This window comes from Carassius auratus, chromosome 36, assembly GCF_003368295.1.
Source record: "Carassius auratus strain Wakin chromosome 36, ASM336829v1, whole genome shotgun sequence".
NCBI classification, from domain to species: Eukaryota; Metazoa; Chordata; class Actinopteri; order Cypriniformes; family Cyprinidae; genus Carassius; species Carassius auratus.
In genome coordinates, this window is record NC_039278.1 from 17417248 (window position 1) to 17431407 (window position 14160).

Consider the following 14160-nt stretch of genomic DNA (forward strand, 5'->3'; position numbering starts at 1 on the left):
GCTGCAGTTTGTAGAACCCGAGAAGTCCATGATGTCAGCAAACCACAAGAGGGCAGCAGTGTAACACATTTCCTGGGTGAGTTAACTCCTGACAGAAGTGGAGCTTGGATTGTCACACTCCTAATTCGGTCACCGACATAGACTTTAAATTGATACAGGCGCTGGCATAATTGTGTCATTTCTGAGAAAGCCTTCTCAATTTTGAAGTACAAGCCAAAACTTAACAATATTAATGTGAAACTTCAGATCCCTGGGAGTATATTGCAATGCAAAGGCCAGTTCAGAGCAAAGACTACCTTTAAATATGAGCAGTATATTTTTGAAGCATTTGTGGTGATTAGTCCTTATGTATAAAATCTCCTTGGTCGTGATGCAGCAAGTGAAATGTGTTTAGTTAAGAGGCTAGAAGAGCTCCAACCCATTTATTTTTCTGAACTGTGATTAGTGAAGACAAAACCCATTAAAATCTGCCTAAAGGAGGATGCTGTTCATACAGTGTGCACACTGCAAGACGGCTGTCCGTGCCCTTGCTTTCAAAGGGCAAAGCAGAGCTAGAGAGAATGGTACAATGTGGTGTTGTTGAGAAGATCATTGAGTGATGCGCCCCTACGGTGGCCGTTCCAAAGAAGACAGGGCAAATAAAGATTTGAACAAAAAATGAAATCTTTCAACAGGAAATGTCAGTAATCCTCAAACACCCTGAAGGAGTTGCAGTTTTTATGGACAATATTTTATTTAGCAACACTACTGGGGAACACAAGCAGTGACTTCTTAGGGCTCTGGAAGCCATTGACTGGCTGGTCTCAAGCTGAACACGGAAAAGTGTCCGTTACATCAGAGTCAACTCCAGTACTTGGGACATGTCATAGACAAGGAGGGCATCCGCCCAGACATAGCTGAAGTCGAAGCTATCACTCACCTTGAAAAGCCATAGAACGTCTCAGAGTTATGGAGAATTCTAGGAATGATTGGTATGTTCCTCATCTCAGAGATTATCCGACCTCTCAATGAGCTGTTGAAACGAGATGTAGTATGGTACTGGGGTGCTGTACAAGAGGAGACCTTTGAAAATGTGAAACGGCTAATCACAAAAGCTCCGGTGCTAGCATTCTACGATGTTACAATGCCCACAGGCGTCAGTGCAGATGCGAGCAGCTACAGTCTGGCTTACTGTTCCAGGGTGCTGACCGATGCTGAAAAAAAGGTACGTCCTCCAGATCGAAGAGTGTCTGGCGGCCATGTGGTCCTGTGAAAAATTCTCATGTTTTTTGAATGGATTTTAAAGTTTCATCCTGCAAAAACTGACCATAAGCCACTGATTCCTCTGATCAATGCAAAGGATCTTGATTCAGTTCTCATGAGATGTCAAAGGCTGTTGCTGCGGATGATGCGTTACAATCCTGTCACACAATATGTACCTGGCATACAACTAGTGGTCACTGATATGCTTTCACATCACCCTCAGCCAACCATTTCATCAGTGGTCTCTGAATTAGTGCAAGTAGTGGAAGCCTATGAGAATGCAGTCAGTGGTGCATGGCCAGTTTCTCCCACAAAGCTGGAATCTGTGAAAAGAGAGACAGAGATGGATTTTGAGCTGCAAAAGTTGAGGTAGTATGTGACTGATGGCTGACCCAGGTATGCAGCTAATGTCCCTCAAGCCTTGAAATCATACTACATTGCATGTCATCAATTTTCCAGGACCTTGTGCTTTATGATTACAGGATCATAATACCCCAAAATATGAGGTCTGACATACTGCAAAGATTGCACAGTGGTCACCAAGGCATTGTGAAATGTAGAGAGAGAGCCAGATGTAGTGTGTGGTGGCCAGGCTTAAGTCAGGAAATCCAGCAGCTAGTTATCAGCTGCAAGGACTGTCTGGAATCAAGACTTACCCAAAGAAAGGAGACACTTTTAACCACTCCACTGCCAGATCGTAAATGGGAGAGAATTGATGCTGATATCGGCGAAGTAAATAAGCAACATTGCTTGGTAGTCGTGGACTATTTTTCAAGATATATTGACATTGCTCACCTTCAAAACTTGTCAGATGAAACACGTGCTTTCTTAAAGAAAATTTTTGCATGGTTGGGACTGTCCCAACATTCTCTTTACTGACAATGGCCCACAATTTAGTGGAAGTGCCTTCAAAGACAAAGACATGCTAGAGACTGTGGCCCCGTCCACACGGAGACGCGTTTCTGTGAATACGCACACATTTTTTATCGGATAGGCGTTTCGTCCACACGGATCCGGCGTTTTCGCAAGGTGAAACTGCTATTTTTTGAAAAATGGTCCCAGAGTGGATAAATTTGAAAACGCCATCTTTGCGTTTTCGTCTGGACGGCTAATCCGTATATTTTCTGAAACGATGACGTCATCAGCCCACGTCTCCCCCCTAGTCAGACACCTCTTGTTCACGTAACGGCAACAAAAACATGAACAAAAACATGAACAAACACTGAACGATGGTCTTTTTATTAACTAACATTAACACTGATTAAAAAGTGTATTGTTTCTTGTTCGTTTGTGTACCACGTGCAAGGTTTCGAGCATAGTCCAAGTCTTCTTCTCTGTTTTTAGTGTATCTCTGTGGCAGAATTACAGCGCCACATACTGGTCTGGCATGTATACTACATCATTTTGCGGTTTCGTGTGGACGCGGATATTTCTTGAGACGAGGAATAAAAAAGATCGGATTGGGGTAAGCTCCATCTCCGTGTGGACGGGGCCTATGATTTTCAGGACATTACTTCAAGCCCTTATCATGCCAAGTCAAATGGAGAAGCTGAAAGGGCAGTGCAAACAGCTAAAAGGATTCTGGAACAGTCTGACCCATTCACTGCTTTGATGAGCTACAAAGCCACACTTCCCACATTGGAGTCACACCTGCGACCTGAATGGCCCGATCTGCGGTGAGCGAGAAAGGCTGATCAAAAGGCAAAAGGACCTACAGGAAGTATAACAACAAAAGAAACAGTGTTAGAACACCTGGAACTCCTGTTGCAGTCAAGCTGGATGCTGAAAGAGGTTGGATAAGATCAGGGACTATTCTCAGAAAGTGTGAATCACCACGGTCTTACCTCATCCAATCTGAAACTGGAGTACTTCGACAAAATCAATGACACCTGATGCCTACAGTCAGTGACACTGAACCAGCATCTACTTCAGTTCAACAAACTCACAGGCAAAATGAAGTTCATGGTCAGGATCAACTTGCAGCTAAGCCTGATAACGTCCCAGACAGTTAAGTGCACTATGAACAACCAGTAACTGATCTACCTGAGTCTGATTCCAGTCACACTACAATCAGTTCACTTAAAACGGTGCAACATGGTCTGGACGAATTGCCCCAACTCCTAAGAGATACAAGGACTTAGCAAGATAAAAGGAAGACATTCATGAAAACAAATGTAAAAACAAATATTGTTTTCTGACTACAGTATTTCCACAGTTCAATTTTACATTTGTTAATTAACATTTAGAATTTTGTTATAGGTAATGTGTCTTTAATCCATTAGGTGAAGACCTAGTGTTTTCTAAGAGTTAAGTTGCATGTACAGTCAAAAGTTCGATGTTAATAAAGCTCAGACGTTGAGGAAACTAAGTTGCTCACAAGGACGAGCTACACAACCTTCAGTCTACAAACTGTATGAGAGAGCCTCTTTGATAGTTATATAGCACATGCTGGAGAGTGGTTGCTAACTCGCATTTAACCTTGAAGGGTTTAGTATGAATTTTACTCACACACCCCAAAAAAATATGTTAGTTTTTTTTTTTTGTTAAATTATCTGAACATATCAGGGTTTACGGTGTAAAGGTTCACATGTTAAAGTGCACACAGGCATGATTGTGGTCATGACTACGTTCATCTTCATACAAAAGACTCTGGTCTGATGAGTTACTTCCTAATTCACTCATTGTGTGAGTCTCGTCTCTTCTCTTCTCTCTCTCTTGCTGTAATGGAGTTGTTCATCTTCATAGTGTTTCAGCTCCTGACGGAGGTTCAGTCTTACAGTAAGTGATCTCTGCTGTTTAATGTTGATTAAATACTGTTTGTCCACATTTGTAGTGAACAAAGTGTCATTGTCGAAAATATTTCAACATGTTTATCAGTAGGTTACATGTGAACCTATCTGACATATTTGTTTTGTTGAAGAATATTTTGTTTATAATCAGCAGTTGTCTTATTTGGGTTTTTAGAAATATGTGCCTGTAAACATTTCACAATGATTTTTATTGTGATTTGGATACTGTTATGGTAGTGTTTTAGTAACTGGATCATTTGTCTTTAAACAGATTCCCTTCAGAAACCCTTCATCAGTGTTAGTGATAATGATGACCAGCTCAACATAGTATGTGAAATACCACATTCATTCAGAGCTGATTTCATCTGTAGTTTCTACACTGAGGATGATGTTCTTCTGGATCAATGTGTCTCTTGGTGGAGTCAGTTTGGAGTGAATATTTGTATGTTTGATTTAAGTCGTAGTGAACTCTTCACACGATCAGTGAACAGCAGACAGCTGAGCTGTGTTTATTCACTCAAGACTGAACCTGAGATCAGATCACCACACAGTGACACAATCATCATCAGAGACACAATCCCCATCACAGTCACAATCACCTTCAGAAACACGATCAGAGGTGAGTTATTATCACTGTTATCATTAAAAAAAATAAAATGCTAGCCTTTTCTCCGCTCATTACACATCTGTCTCTCTTTTTTAACATTTGATAAAGATATTAACGTAGTTTTCAATTTTGTCCACCAGTCATTGCACAAGTTAAGGTTACGCACGATGACGAAAGCACGTGAGCCCTCCCGGAACACACTCATTGAGATTGCATTGCAGTGCCTGCAGTTGAAATAAAATGATCTTTGTATGGAAGTCTAGAGGCAGCACAAACAGTCTAGAATAGTGAAAGCTAGCGTAACACTGTGGTTGAATGTGAAAGAAAAAAATCCCTCCCTTTTGCGCTTTGGTGATGCGTCACCCAATCGCCCTAATGGAGAAACCTCCACTGATTATTATTATTATTATTAATATACCCATGTGAACCAGTAATTAGGTGGTCAAGTTATAACATCACTAATATGTTAAATGTGGTATTTTTTGTACATGAAAGACAAACAAACTTTGCGTAATGTAAATAACTCCCTGTATATCTGGTAAATTGTTTCTGCAGTTTCAACATCAACCAGCACAGAACATACGACTACAACAACAGCCCCGACAACCTGTGAGTAAATTAGTTTGTATATCAGTTATTCAGACTCCTTTCTGAATGTCCTCGAAACAACAATCATTCTTTCAAATTCATGATTATTTATTCAACATTTAATAAATGTTCCTGTAATTTTCACAGTGACTTTTATTTTTAGCATGAACTATACTGGCCACTTTTAAAACAAAATACAATAAAATTGGTTACTAATAACAGCAACATAAACATTAGTACATTAGTAACAAAGTTACTAATACAGTAAAAGCATTTCTGGTTATTCTAAATTCAAAATGAAAAGCAAAGTTCTTCTGAAAAGTGATCCTCCTTGAGATGTTATTTTTACATTAGTAGATGTCCAATCCAAGACAAGCCTGCCCACCAGCACAGCTTTTTTTGTGAATGGCCCTTAACAGCTACATTTACTGTACTGTACAGCAGCGTTAACAGTAATGTCCACTTCTGAAACAACAACATACAGTCAAACTGTTAAGTTACTAATAACAATTTTCTGGTTATTCTAGATCATTTTACATTTGAGAAATAATTCCCTTCTGAAAAGTGATTCCTTCTACAATATGTTATTTTTACATTTGTAGATGTCCAATCCAAGACAAGCCTGCCAACCAGCACAGCAAAGGAAACCCTGAGTAAGTTCATCCACTCTTCCTCAATGAGAAAAGTTACTGTGTAGAATTAACATGTTGGATTCAATTCATAATAAAAAATACAGCTGGGATGCAGTTTCAAAGTTTATTGGTATATGGTAAGTAAGCTGTAGCACACACAGAATTAAATGAAGATGTGATTCATGATTATGCTGCTTTTTTCTACATGGTTATTGGCCGTTCACACAAAATGTGATTTACATTCCATTGCACTCTACATTCCCATTGTTTTTTTATATGTAAATGCACTAGACAGATGTCCTTGACCATTGTGTCTGTGTCTCGTGTCTTTTGCAGTGTCTTGCATATTAAGCGTAAAAACACAATTGAAAATTACATTATTTAAAAACTTCTTGAGGCCTTGCATTTTTTCCCATACCATTTGCTGCTCCTAGAGTTTTTCAAAGCTAAATCATTTTCTGTGTGAATGGACCCTAACAGCTACATTTACTTTTTACTGTGCATAACTGCAATTTTCATAATCTATTTTCAGCAGTGTTAACTGTAATGTCGGGTTCTGAAACAACAATATACAATAAAACTGGTAAGTTAATAATAACAAAATGTCTGGTTATTCTAGATCATTTTAAATTTTGAGAAATTATTCCCTTTGCAATGTAGAATTTTTCTATTAGTAGACTTTCAATCAGAATCAAACCTGCTAACCAGCGCAGCAACGGAAACCACGGGTAAGTCTTACATATGACACTTTAAAACACGGTGCTCAATTTCAAATTCAACTTTTAAAAACACGTCTCATGTCCTTGCATTTTTCCCATTCTATTTGCCACTCCTGGAGTTTTTCAAAACAAAAATGTTTACTGTGTGAATGGCCCCTAACAGCTTAATCTACTGTACATTTACTGTACACAACCGCAATTATCAGTTACATTGTTGAATCCTATTTAACGCATTAACCATGACCTCTACTTCCACTCTATTTTTTATTCTTTTGACAGACCCATGGCATTATTTCTGTCTGGACTCATAGGATTCATCTGTCTGTGCTGCTTCACCAGTAAGAACAATGTAAAGGTTTAGTTGTACAGAAACTGATAAACTCCATAATATAGAAACATATGATAATAAAGTCTGTGTCTCTGCAGGTTCTGCTGATGTTCACAGAGATGAACTACACCTCCTACCAGATAGAAACAACTGCATTATCTAAATACCCACACTCGCTGTCTTTGCACTTGACCACTTGAAAATTTATATGATGTATTTCCTGTATTTGGTGCAAGTGTATTAAACTTATAGTATTGTAAAAATGCTGAATAAAAAAAAAGTGTTTATATAGCTTATTTTACAGAACTTCATCAGTAGTCCCTATAACATTTCATAATTGTAATTTGTGGTGCTTCTACAGTAATTAAGGGATTAAAAGCAGTTCCAAATGTTGTACAAAATAAATGTACTAATCTTTGAAGCAATAAAACATGTAGGACATTTTTTTTATCACCAAATTATATGTAATATCTTATAATTATTAATATTTAACTTACATTGCAAAGGTTTCTGTGACCTCATGCACAACTTTGGCAAAGAGTCTCAAAATCAAGAACATGATGCATACACTAAGCCTTGAATATCGCTCCGAGTGGTATTAGAGATTGTGAGAATTTAGTGTGTGTTAAGGGCACTGCGCTTTGGCGTTTTTAAGATCAGGAATGTCTTGAGCACTTACTTCTTGTCGCATTCATGTTTAAATGAAAAGTCTCAGGGGATTTGAACAACATGAGGTTGAGCAAATTAAAGACACAATTAGCTTTTTTTTGGGGGGGGGGGGGGGGGGGGGGTTGGGTTGGTGAACTATCCCTTTAAGTTGCATCTGTTTCCAAGTTCCTCGCATGGTTTGCTTCAAATGTTGTAATCAAGTGTTATTTTGTTTGATTTTGCACAAGATTGATATAAGGAGAGATGAAAGTCGTGACATTTGCAAAGTATGGACATCCAAGTGCACACACACAAAGCAGTGAGAAGTGAACACACTGTGAACACACACCCATATACCCAGCGCACGGGTAACAACTGGGGGTTCAGTGTCTTGCTCAAGGTCACTTCAGCCATGGGTATTGAGGGTGGAAGAGAGTGCTGTTCATACACCCTCAAAGGCACTGATCCAATCATTGTGCATCATGTTTGGTATCAAGACATGTATTAATCGTGTTTGGTGTCACTGGTATCAAATCTAATGTGATGCATCTTCACACACCAAGTTTGAAGCTTTGTAGGTGAAGCCACTTCACATTTGTCCTCCTATTTTGTATAGTTGTGATTATTGACTCAGTTTGGCCTTCTTCATTATGCTGTTCTTTCACAGGCCTGAAATGTTTATCACCTGTACGCCACAATCCCTGACAAACCAGTTCACTCCAAAGATCACGTGTACAGTTTGGTGAAGATGAACTGATGGTTTCTCTGGTTTCATCATGTACAGCCATTAAAGTATCTTTACTTGCAGACAAATAGGTGCTTATTTACATCATCCAGTGTATTATTTACCATTATTATGGAACATACTGTGACTTCAGTGAATATCCAGAGCATCTTCTCCAGCAAGCCTCACTAGTGTAATACCACGCTGAAAGAAGAACTTGAGCATTCAGTAAAAGCTGAACTAAAAATCTAATGATAAATGAAAATGTTTTACGTCTTTTGTGATGGAATCTGAATTTTTGTTACTATTCTGCATTACTAAAAAATAAAAATCTATGTTTAGAATGATTTTTAGCTTCTCCTTCTACAAAACCCAGCTGATTACAGAGAAAATGACTTGCATCCTGTTTTCAGTGAATCATTCATTCCAGAGTGTATTTAGCTTTAAAAAATAGTAAAAAATTTTTCTGAAATGTTTGATTCTACCCACATGCTGCTGTGTGGAATAGTGAAGGTCAAATGGGCATCTGATGCTCCAAGCAAAAGACACAACACACAAGCACTCACTGGAATATTGTAATTTTTGTAATCGTTAATTTTGATTGGATCTGTATACAGTCAGGTCAAGGCTGCTGGTAAAGGTTTTTTTTTTTTTTTTGTCATCTCGATGCTGTCCTATTTTTCATGACATGTTGACTTGTGTTCATTTAAATAATAAAAAAAAACGTTAAGCATTGTTACCTCACAAGTATCTGCTGCATTGTTTACATACACTGTGAAGCATCATCCTTCTTTTGTTTTTTAGTGTTTTTTATTTTGCACAGTAGTCTTATATGGATGACTTGTATTTGGATATCTGGACTCTGGTCTCCAAGTGTCCTTTTTGAAAAAAAAAAGACTCCTAAATTTACCTTGGAAAAAGCTTATTGAAAATACAGTTCTAATCGACCCGAAATGTATACCAGAATTTAAATATTTATCTTTATATATGCTTAAAAGCCTTGTAAAAGAATTATTTTAAATATTCTTGTTCATGCTCTGAGATGTACATGTTACATGTAAATGTTGCATTGCACATGACTGTGTGTGTGGTCTTATGATGTGTTCTGTGATCTACATTAAACTGCTCAATGCATTGAATGGTTTCCTGTGGTCTGATCTGACACTTCCTAATTCAAGCATTGTTCCAGTTTAATTCTTTCTCTTTCACACTCGCTGTAATGGAGATTTTCATCTTCATATATAGTTTTTCAGCTCCTATGGAGGTTCAGTCTTAAGAGTAAAATATCTCTGCTGTTTATTGTCTTCTTAAAAACTTATGTCCACATTTATAGTGAACAAAGTTTCCATAAAATATTTCATATAATATGCCTGGTTTAATATGAACAAAAACACATGACCTACAACATGGCTGACATATTCATTTTACTTCATAGTTTTACCGTAGTTAAAAATGGATATGGAAATGGATACAAATGAAATAGTACTGTAGTGTGAAGTAGACAGTAACAAGAGCTAAAAAGACAACAGCACATGAGGATAATAAATACTGACAATAGGTACTACAAAGTACCATAAACACAGAATTGTCAGTGGAGAGGCTCACAGTTAGACCGGCTGTTCTGACAGCTTGTGGGAAGAAGCTGTTTTTGAGTCTGGATGCTCTGGTCTGAATGCTCCCATAGAGGAGATGCCTAAATCTGTTCATATGCAGTATAGAAAATTATGGAATTTGATTTTAGTAGTGGCCCCTATTATGTTTTTTAAAATATAAAATTGAGGATTTCTAAAGATACATTTATCATCATACAACAGTTTTTTATGAGCATATTAAACAAAATCCTAACAAAGTTGCAGCATGTTATCAACAATTTCACAAAAATAGACTTGTTTCAATTTTATTATCTGACCTATGAACAACTTCTGTTTTATGCATTAATAAGCAAACGTGTACCTATCAAAGTCACTATTAAGTGAACAATTTATTTCACATTCTTAATTTTGATATTATGATCAAGTCTTTTTCAAGTGTATTAATGGTAACGGTGTATTTGGCATATTTATATGTTACCTTTACAAAACAACCTTTCTCTCTTAGTGTTAGCCTTTGCCCCAGATCTGTGAAGACAGTTGTACTTGTGGTCTCATGATAGCAATGATCTACATTCATTTTTGTAGAACTGACCACACAATGCATTTCCTTATTCTGTGTGAGAGTCTCATTCTGTCTCTTTTCTCACACACACAAAATGTAATGGAGTCGCTTATCTTCATAGGTTTTAACTCATGATGAAGGTGAACCTAGGAATTTAAACTTTGCCATCTGAAATCATATGTTTGGTTTGAAGGTGAAAAAAATATAAAAAGCACAATGTTCTCTTACCAGTTCTGATTCAAACACAAACTAACACAGAAGAAATGATATGCAAAAAAAAAAATAAAACAAATCAGTTTTTTTTTTTCTAGGTAAAAAGAGAAGTCCAGGAGCTGTATGGATAGATATTTAGCTTCTTATAATATAAATGCATGCATGAAAATATGTCATAAAGATCAATATTTGATTCTTAGCATTAAAAAGAGATCAATAAAATCATATGAGCCCAGTCAAGGAACTGGTAGCCTATCGTGAGTCTCTGTGCATTTAAAATCATAAAATAACAAATTGTTTATAATAAGAATGGCTGAAAGGAACTTGACCTTATCTATTGATTATGTTATTTAGTTGTTCTTGACCTGCAGAGACATATTCTCTGATCACTTCTGTACCAGCCACATCTCAGTCCATAATGTAAGGGTGCTTTCAAATCTCTAGTTCGGTACATTTGGTCCGAACCAAAGACAAACAATTATACATTGTAGCATTTTTCAGCTTTTTTGGTTCCTTTTCACACCACACTGATTGCTCTGCTTTCAGTCACATGACAACATCCACATCACTCATTGGCCATGACATATTTCCTAAACTGCTTTTCAATTGGTCAGAATTTACGTGTGGGAAAATTCCAACATAAAAGGAAAAGCCAACAAACAACACAGAGACAACACAACTATGGAGAGACGACTGAGCGGGCTTGTTTTGCCCCAGGCCATAATCTATTACATTGTTTGTATACACCACAATATGCAAACAATACATTTCTATAATGAAGCGCGGATGCGGCTTGAAAACAACGTTCTAATGAACTGCAAATGGCGAGCGGGAATCGCTCGGAGGCGGAAGTGGAGGCGTGCATTAATTTTTCTTAACTCTGACATGCTCATGGTCATCAGACCAAATTTCTATGACGCTCCGCACCTCCTCACTACTCCAAGATTGTCCACGAGCTGCCATGCTAAAGTGCAAACGAGTGCAAACTGTCAACAAACACTTCCTGGGGGAGGCTCCAAGATGGCGTCCTGCTAAGCTTGCCTTTATCGGGCTCCGCTGACAAATCCTCTTTTAACAGCCAAACTACTATTTACAATCCCGTTCCGTGTATTTGATTACATAAATACTTCATACTTATCTCTCGATAACTTAAAGATGAAATCTTCTGCAGACAAAAGAAAAGAAAAAGAAATGTCTCACGCTTCACATGTGTCCGAGAATGTGAGCTTCCACAACTATACGTCTCCCGCTGAGACCCTTTTATCTACTCCACCTCCGGAGAGCCCAGGTAAGCCCCCTTCAAAGAAAGGCAAAGCAGAAGACGACACCGTGATTTCCACTCTCTCACAGCTGATAAATAATCACTCAGATGCCCTGGAGAAAATGGTGGGTGAAAAGGCCTAAAAAAGACGGTGGACTTTGTATGTGCTGAGTTGAATGATATTAAGGGGAAAGTTGGCCATGTAGAAGCTAGACTAAATACTGAAGAAAAGACGATGGAGCTATGCGAAAAAAGAATTGCCGACTTGGAGAGATACTCTCGCCGCTGGAACATGCGTTTGCATGGAGTACCTGAAAAAGAAAATGAAAATGTCAGAACCAAATCTATCCACATTTGTCAGGCCACCTTTCCAGAGGAGAGCAAAACTCTTCCAGATAGGATTGACACTGTCCACTGCATTGGGAAGAGGCTTCCGAATGTTTCAAAGCCGCGCAAGATCATTATTCAGTTTTCCTCACGTGTGATGAGAGATGGTGTGTGGAGGGAGTATTATGTCAGTCACCGTGGGTTTATTGAAGGGTCTGAAATTAACCCTATGTAAGCCTGTTCAGACTGTTCTTCTCATTCCTAGAGAGGTTTTCGAGCTCCTTTTCGTTATGGAGCAGGACTTTTGATGGCTGTTACAACACTTGACCTGACTTTTTTTAGTCAGCTGCTTATGCGTTGTCAACCTCAGTTAGCTGTTTTTTGCTGTTCTTTGTTAAGAGTTATTTTTGTTTGTCTATTTCAGTAATTTCTCTCAGTGCCAGGGGTCTAAGAGACATTACTAAACGGAAGGCTTTGTTTTTATATGCCAACTCTTTCAAAACTGATTTTAGTTTTTTTTCTAGAGTCCCTCTTCATTGCCAGTGACACTGCGTTTTGGAAAAATCAGTGGAACAATGATGTTTGGATGGCTCACGGTTTGGAGCGTTCAGCTGGAGTTCTGACTTTGAAAAACCTTTTTGCTGGGGAGGTTTTGCACTACTTTAGCGACCCGAATGGACATTTTCTGCTTCTGGTTATTTGTTTAAACAACACTGTGGTAATACTAATTAATATCTATGGGTATAATAGTTCTCATGAGAATGATCTACTGATTGATGCGATAGAAGGGAAAATTCTGCTGTGGCTTAATGCATACCCAAATGCCTTAGTTTTCATTGGTGGGGACTTTAATATTGTACCTGATAATAATCTGGAATCGATAGACTGCCACCTAAAAAGACTGCCTCTGCTAATTCTAAATTAAAGATTTTAATGGATAAATTGGATATTATTGATATTGGGAGGGAAACATTTCTGAATACTAAATCCTATATTTGGAGTAACAAAAATTGTTCTAGACAGTCCTGAATAGACTACTGGCTTGTTTCACAAGCTGTTACGGACTTTAATGTTTCTGTTAGCATTCTCCCTTCAACCATGACTGGTCATAAAGCAACTCTTATTCAATCCCCTCTATTTTCGGTTATCTCTTCTTCAAAACCTAGAGCCTCTTATTGGAAACTTAACTCTTCTTTACTCACGCATGACCAATTAAGGAAAAATGTTTTATATTTGATTGAATATTACTGGATCAAAGCACAAAAGGAAAATAAATTTAGCCTCAATTGGGAATTACTTAAACATGAAATTAGCAAGTGTGCTAGGAATTTTGGCAGCCTTTTAGCTAAACGTAAAAGACTTGAAGAGGAGTCTGTCATTTCCAAAATAATGACTCTCTCTGGTAAAATGCAGGTTGGTTTGTCAGAAGCTGATTTGGCAGAATTTATTGATCTGCAAACTCAGATTCAATGTATAAGAATAAGGCAGAGGGCGCTTTTATTCGCTCTAGAAAAAGGTGGCTAGAGCAAGGAGAACAAAGTACAGTATATTTTTTCAGAATGGAAAATAATAATTTTAGAAATCTATCTATTAACTTTTTAAATTTAAATGGTAAAATAAGTTATGATCCTAAGGAAATCGCACATTTTGTGCAAACTTCTACTCAAATCTTTACAACTCTAAATATTGCAAAGACTCTGCTTTGTCTTTTTTCCAATCTCTGAAAAATGTTAGGACATTATCTAATGCAGATAAGAGCACCTGCGATAGGGATTTATCTATTGATGAAATAATTGAATCTATTGAAGCTCTTAAGAACAATAAGTCTCCGGGCACAGATGGGCTGACAGCCGAATTGTATAAAAATTTTGCTTAAGAGTTAGCACCTTTCTTGCTTGAAACTTATTTGGAGAGTATCGCGTCTGAGA

At 37.8% G+C, this 14160-nt stretch overlaps 1 protein-coding gene across 8 annotated transcripts in view; it reads left to right on the forward strand.

Moving 5' to 3' along the window:
- The first annotated feature begins 3562 nt into the window (after nt 1-3562).
- The window catches only part of LOC113055471 (integumentary mucin C.1-like), a 57832-nt gene continuing 47234 nt past the window's right edge, over nt 3563-14160 (forward strand). The window contains exons 1-9 of one of the 8 annotated variants that reach the window (XR_003277533.1): nt 3912-4020; nt 4303-4650; nt 5194-5247; nt 5584-5717; nt 5829-5879; nt 6391-6441; nt 6533-6586; nt 6857-6915; nt 7004-7337. Coding sequence is in view for 7 of the 8 variants with exons in the window: in XM_026221794.1 (XP_026077579.1) it covers nt 3966-4020; nt 4303-4650; nt 5194-5247; nt 5829-5879; nt 6391-6441; nt 6533-6586; nt 6857-6888 (645 nt within the window). In the remaining variant the exon portion in view is untranslated. Of the gene's footprint in view, nt 4021-4302; nt 4651-5193; nt 5248-5583; nt 5718-5828; nt 5880-6390; nt 6442-6532; nt 6587-6856; nt 6927-7003; nt 7338-14160 lie in introns of those variants that run through there. The other 7 variants (XM_026221794.1, XM_026221793.1, XM_026221798.1 and 4 more) reach the window with 7 other exon arrangements.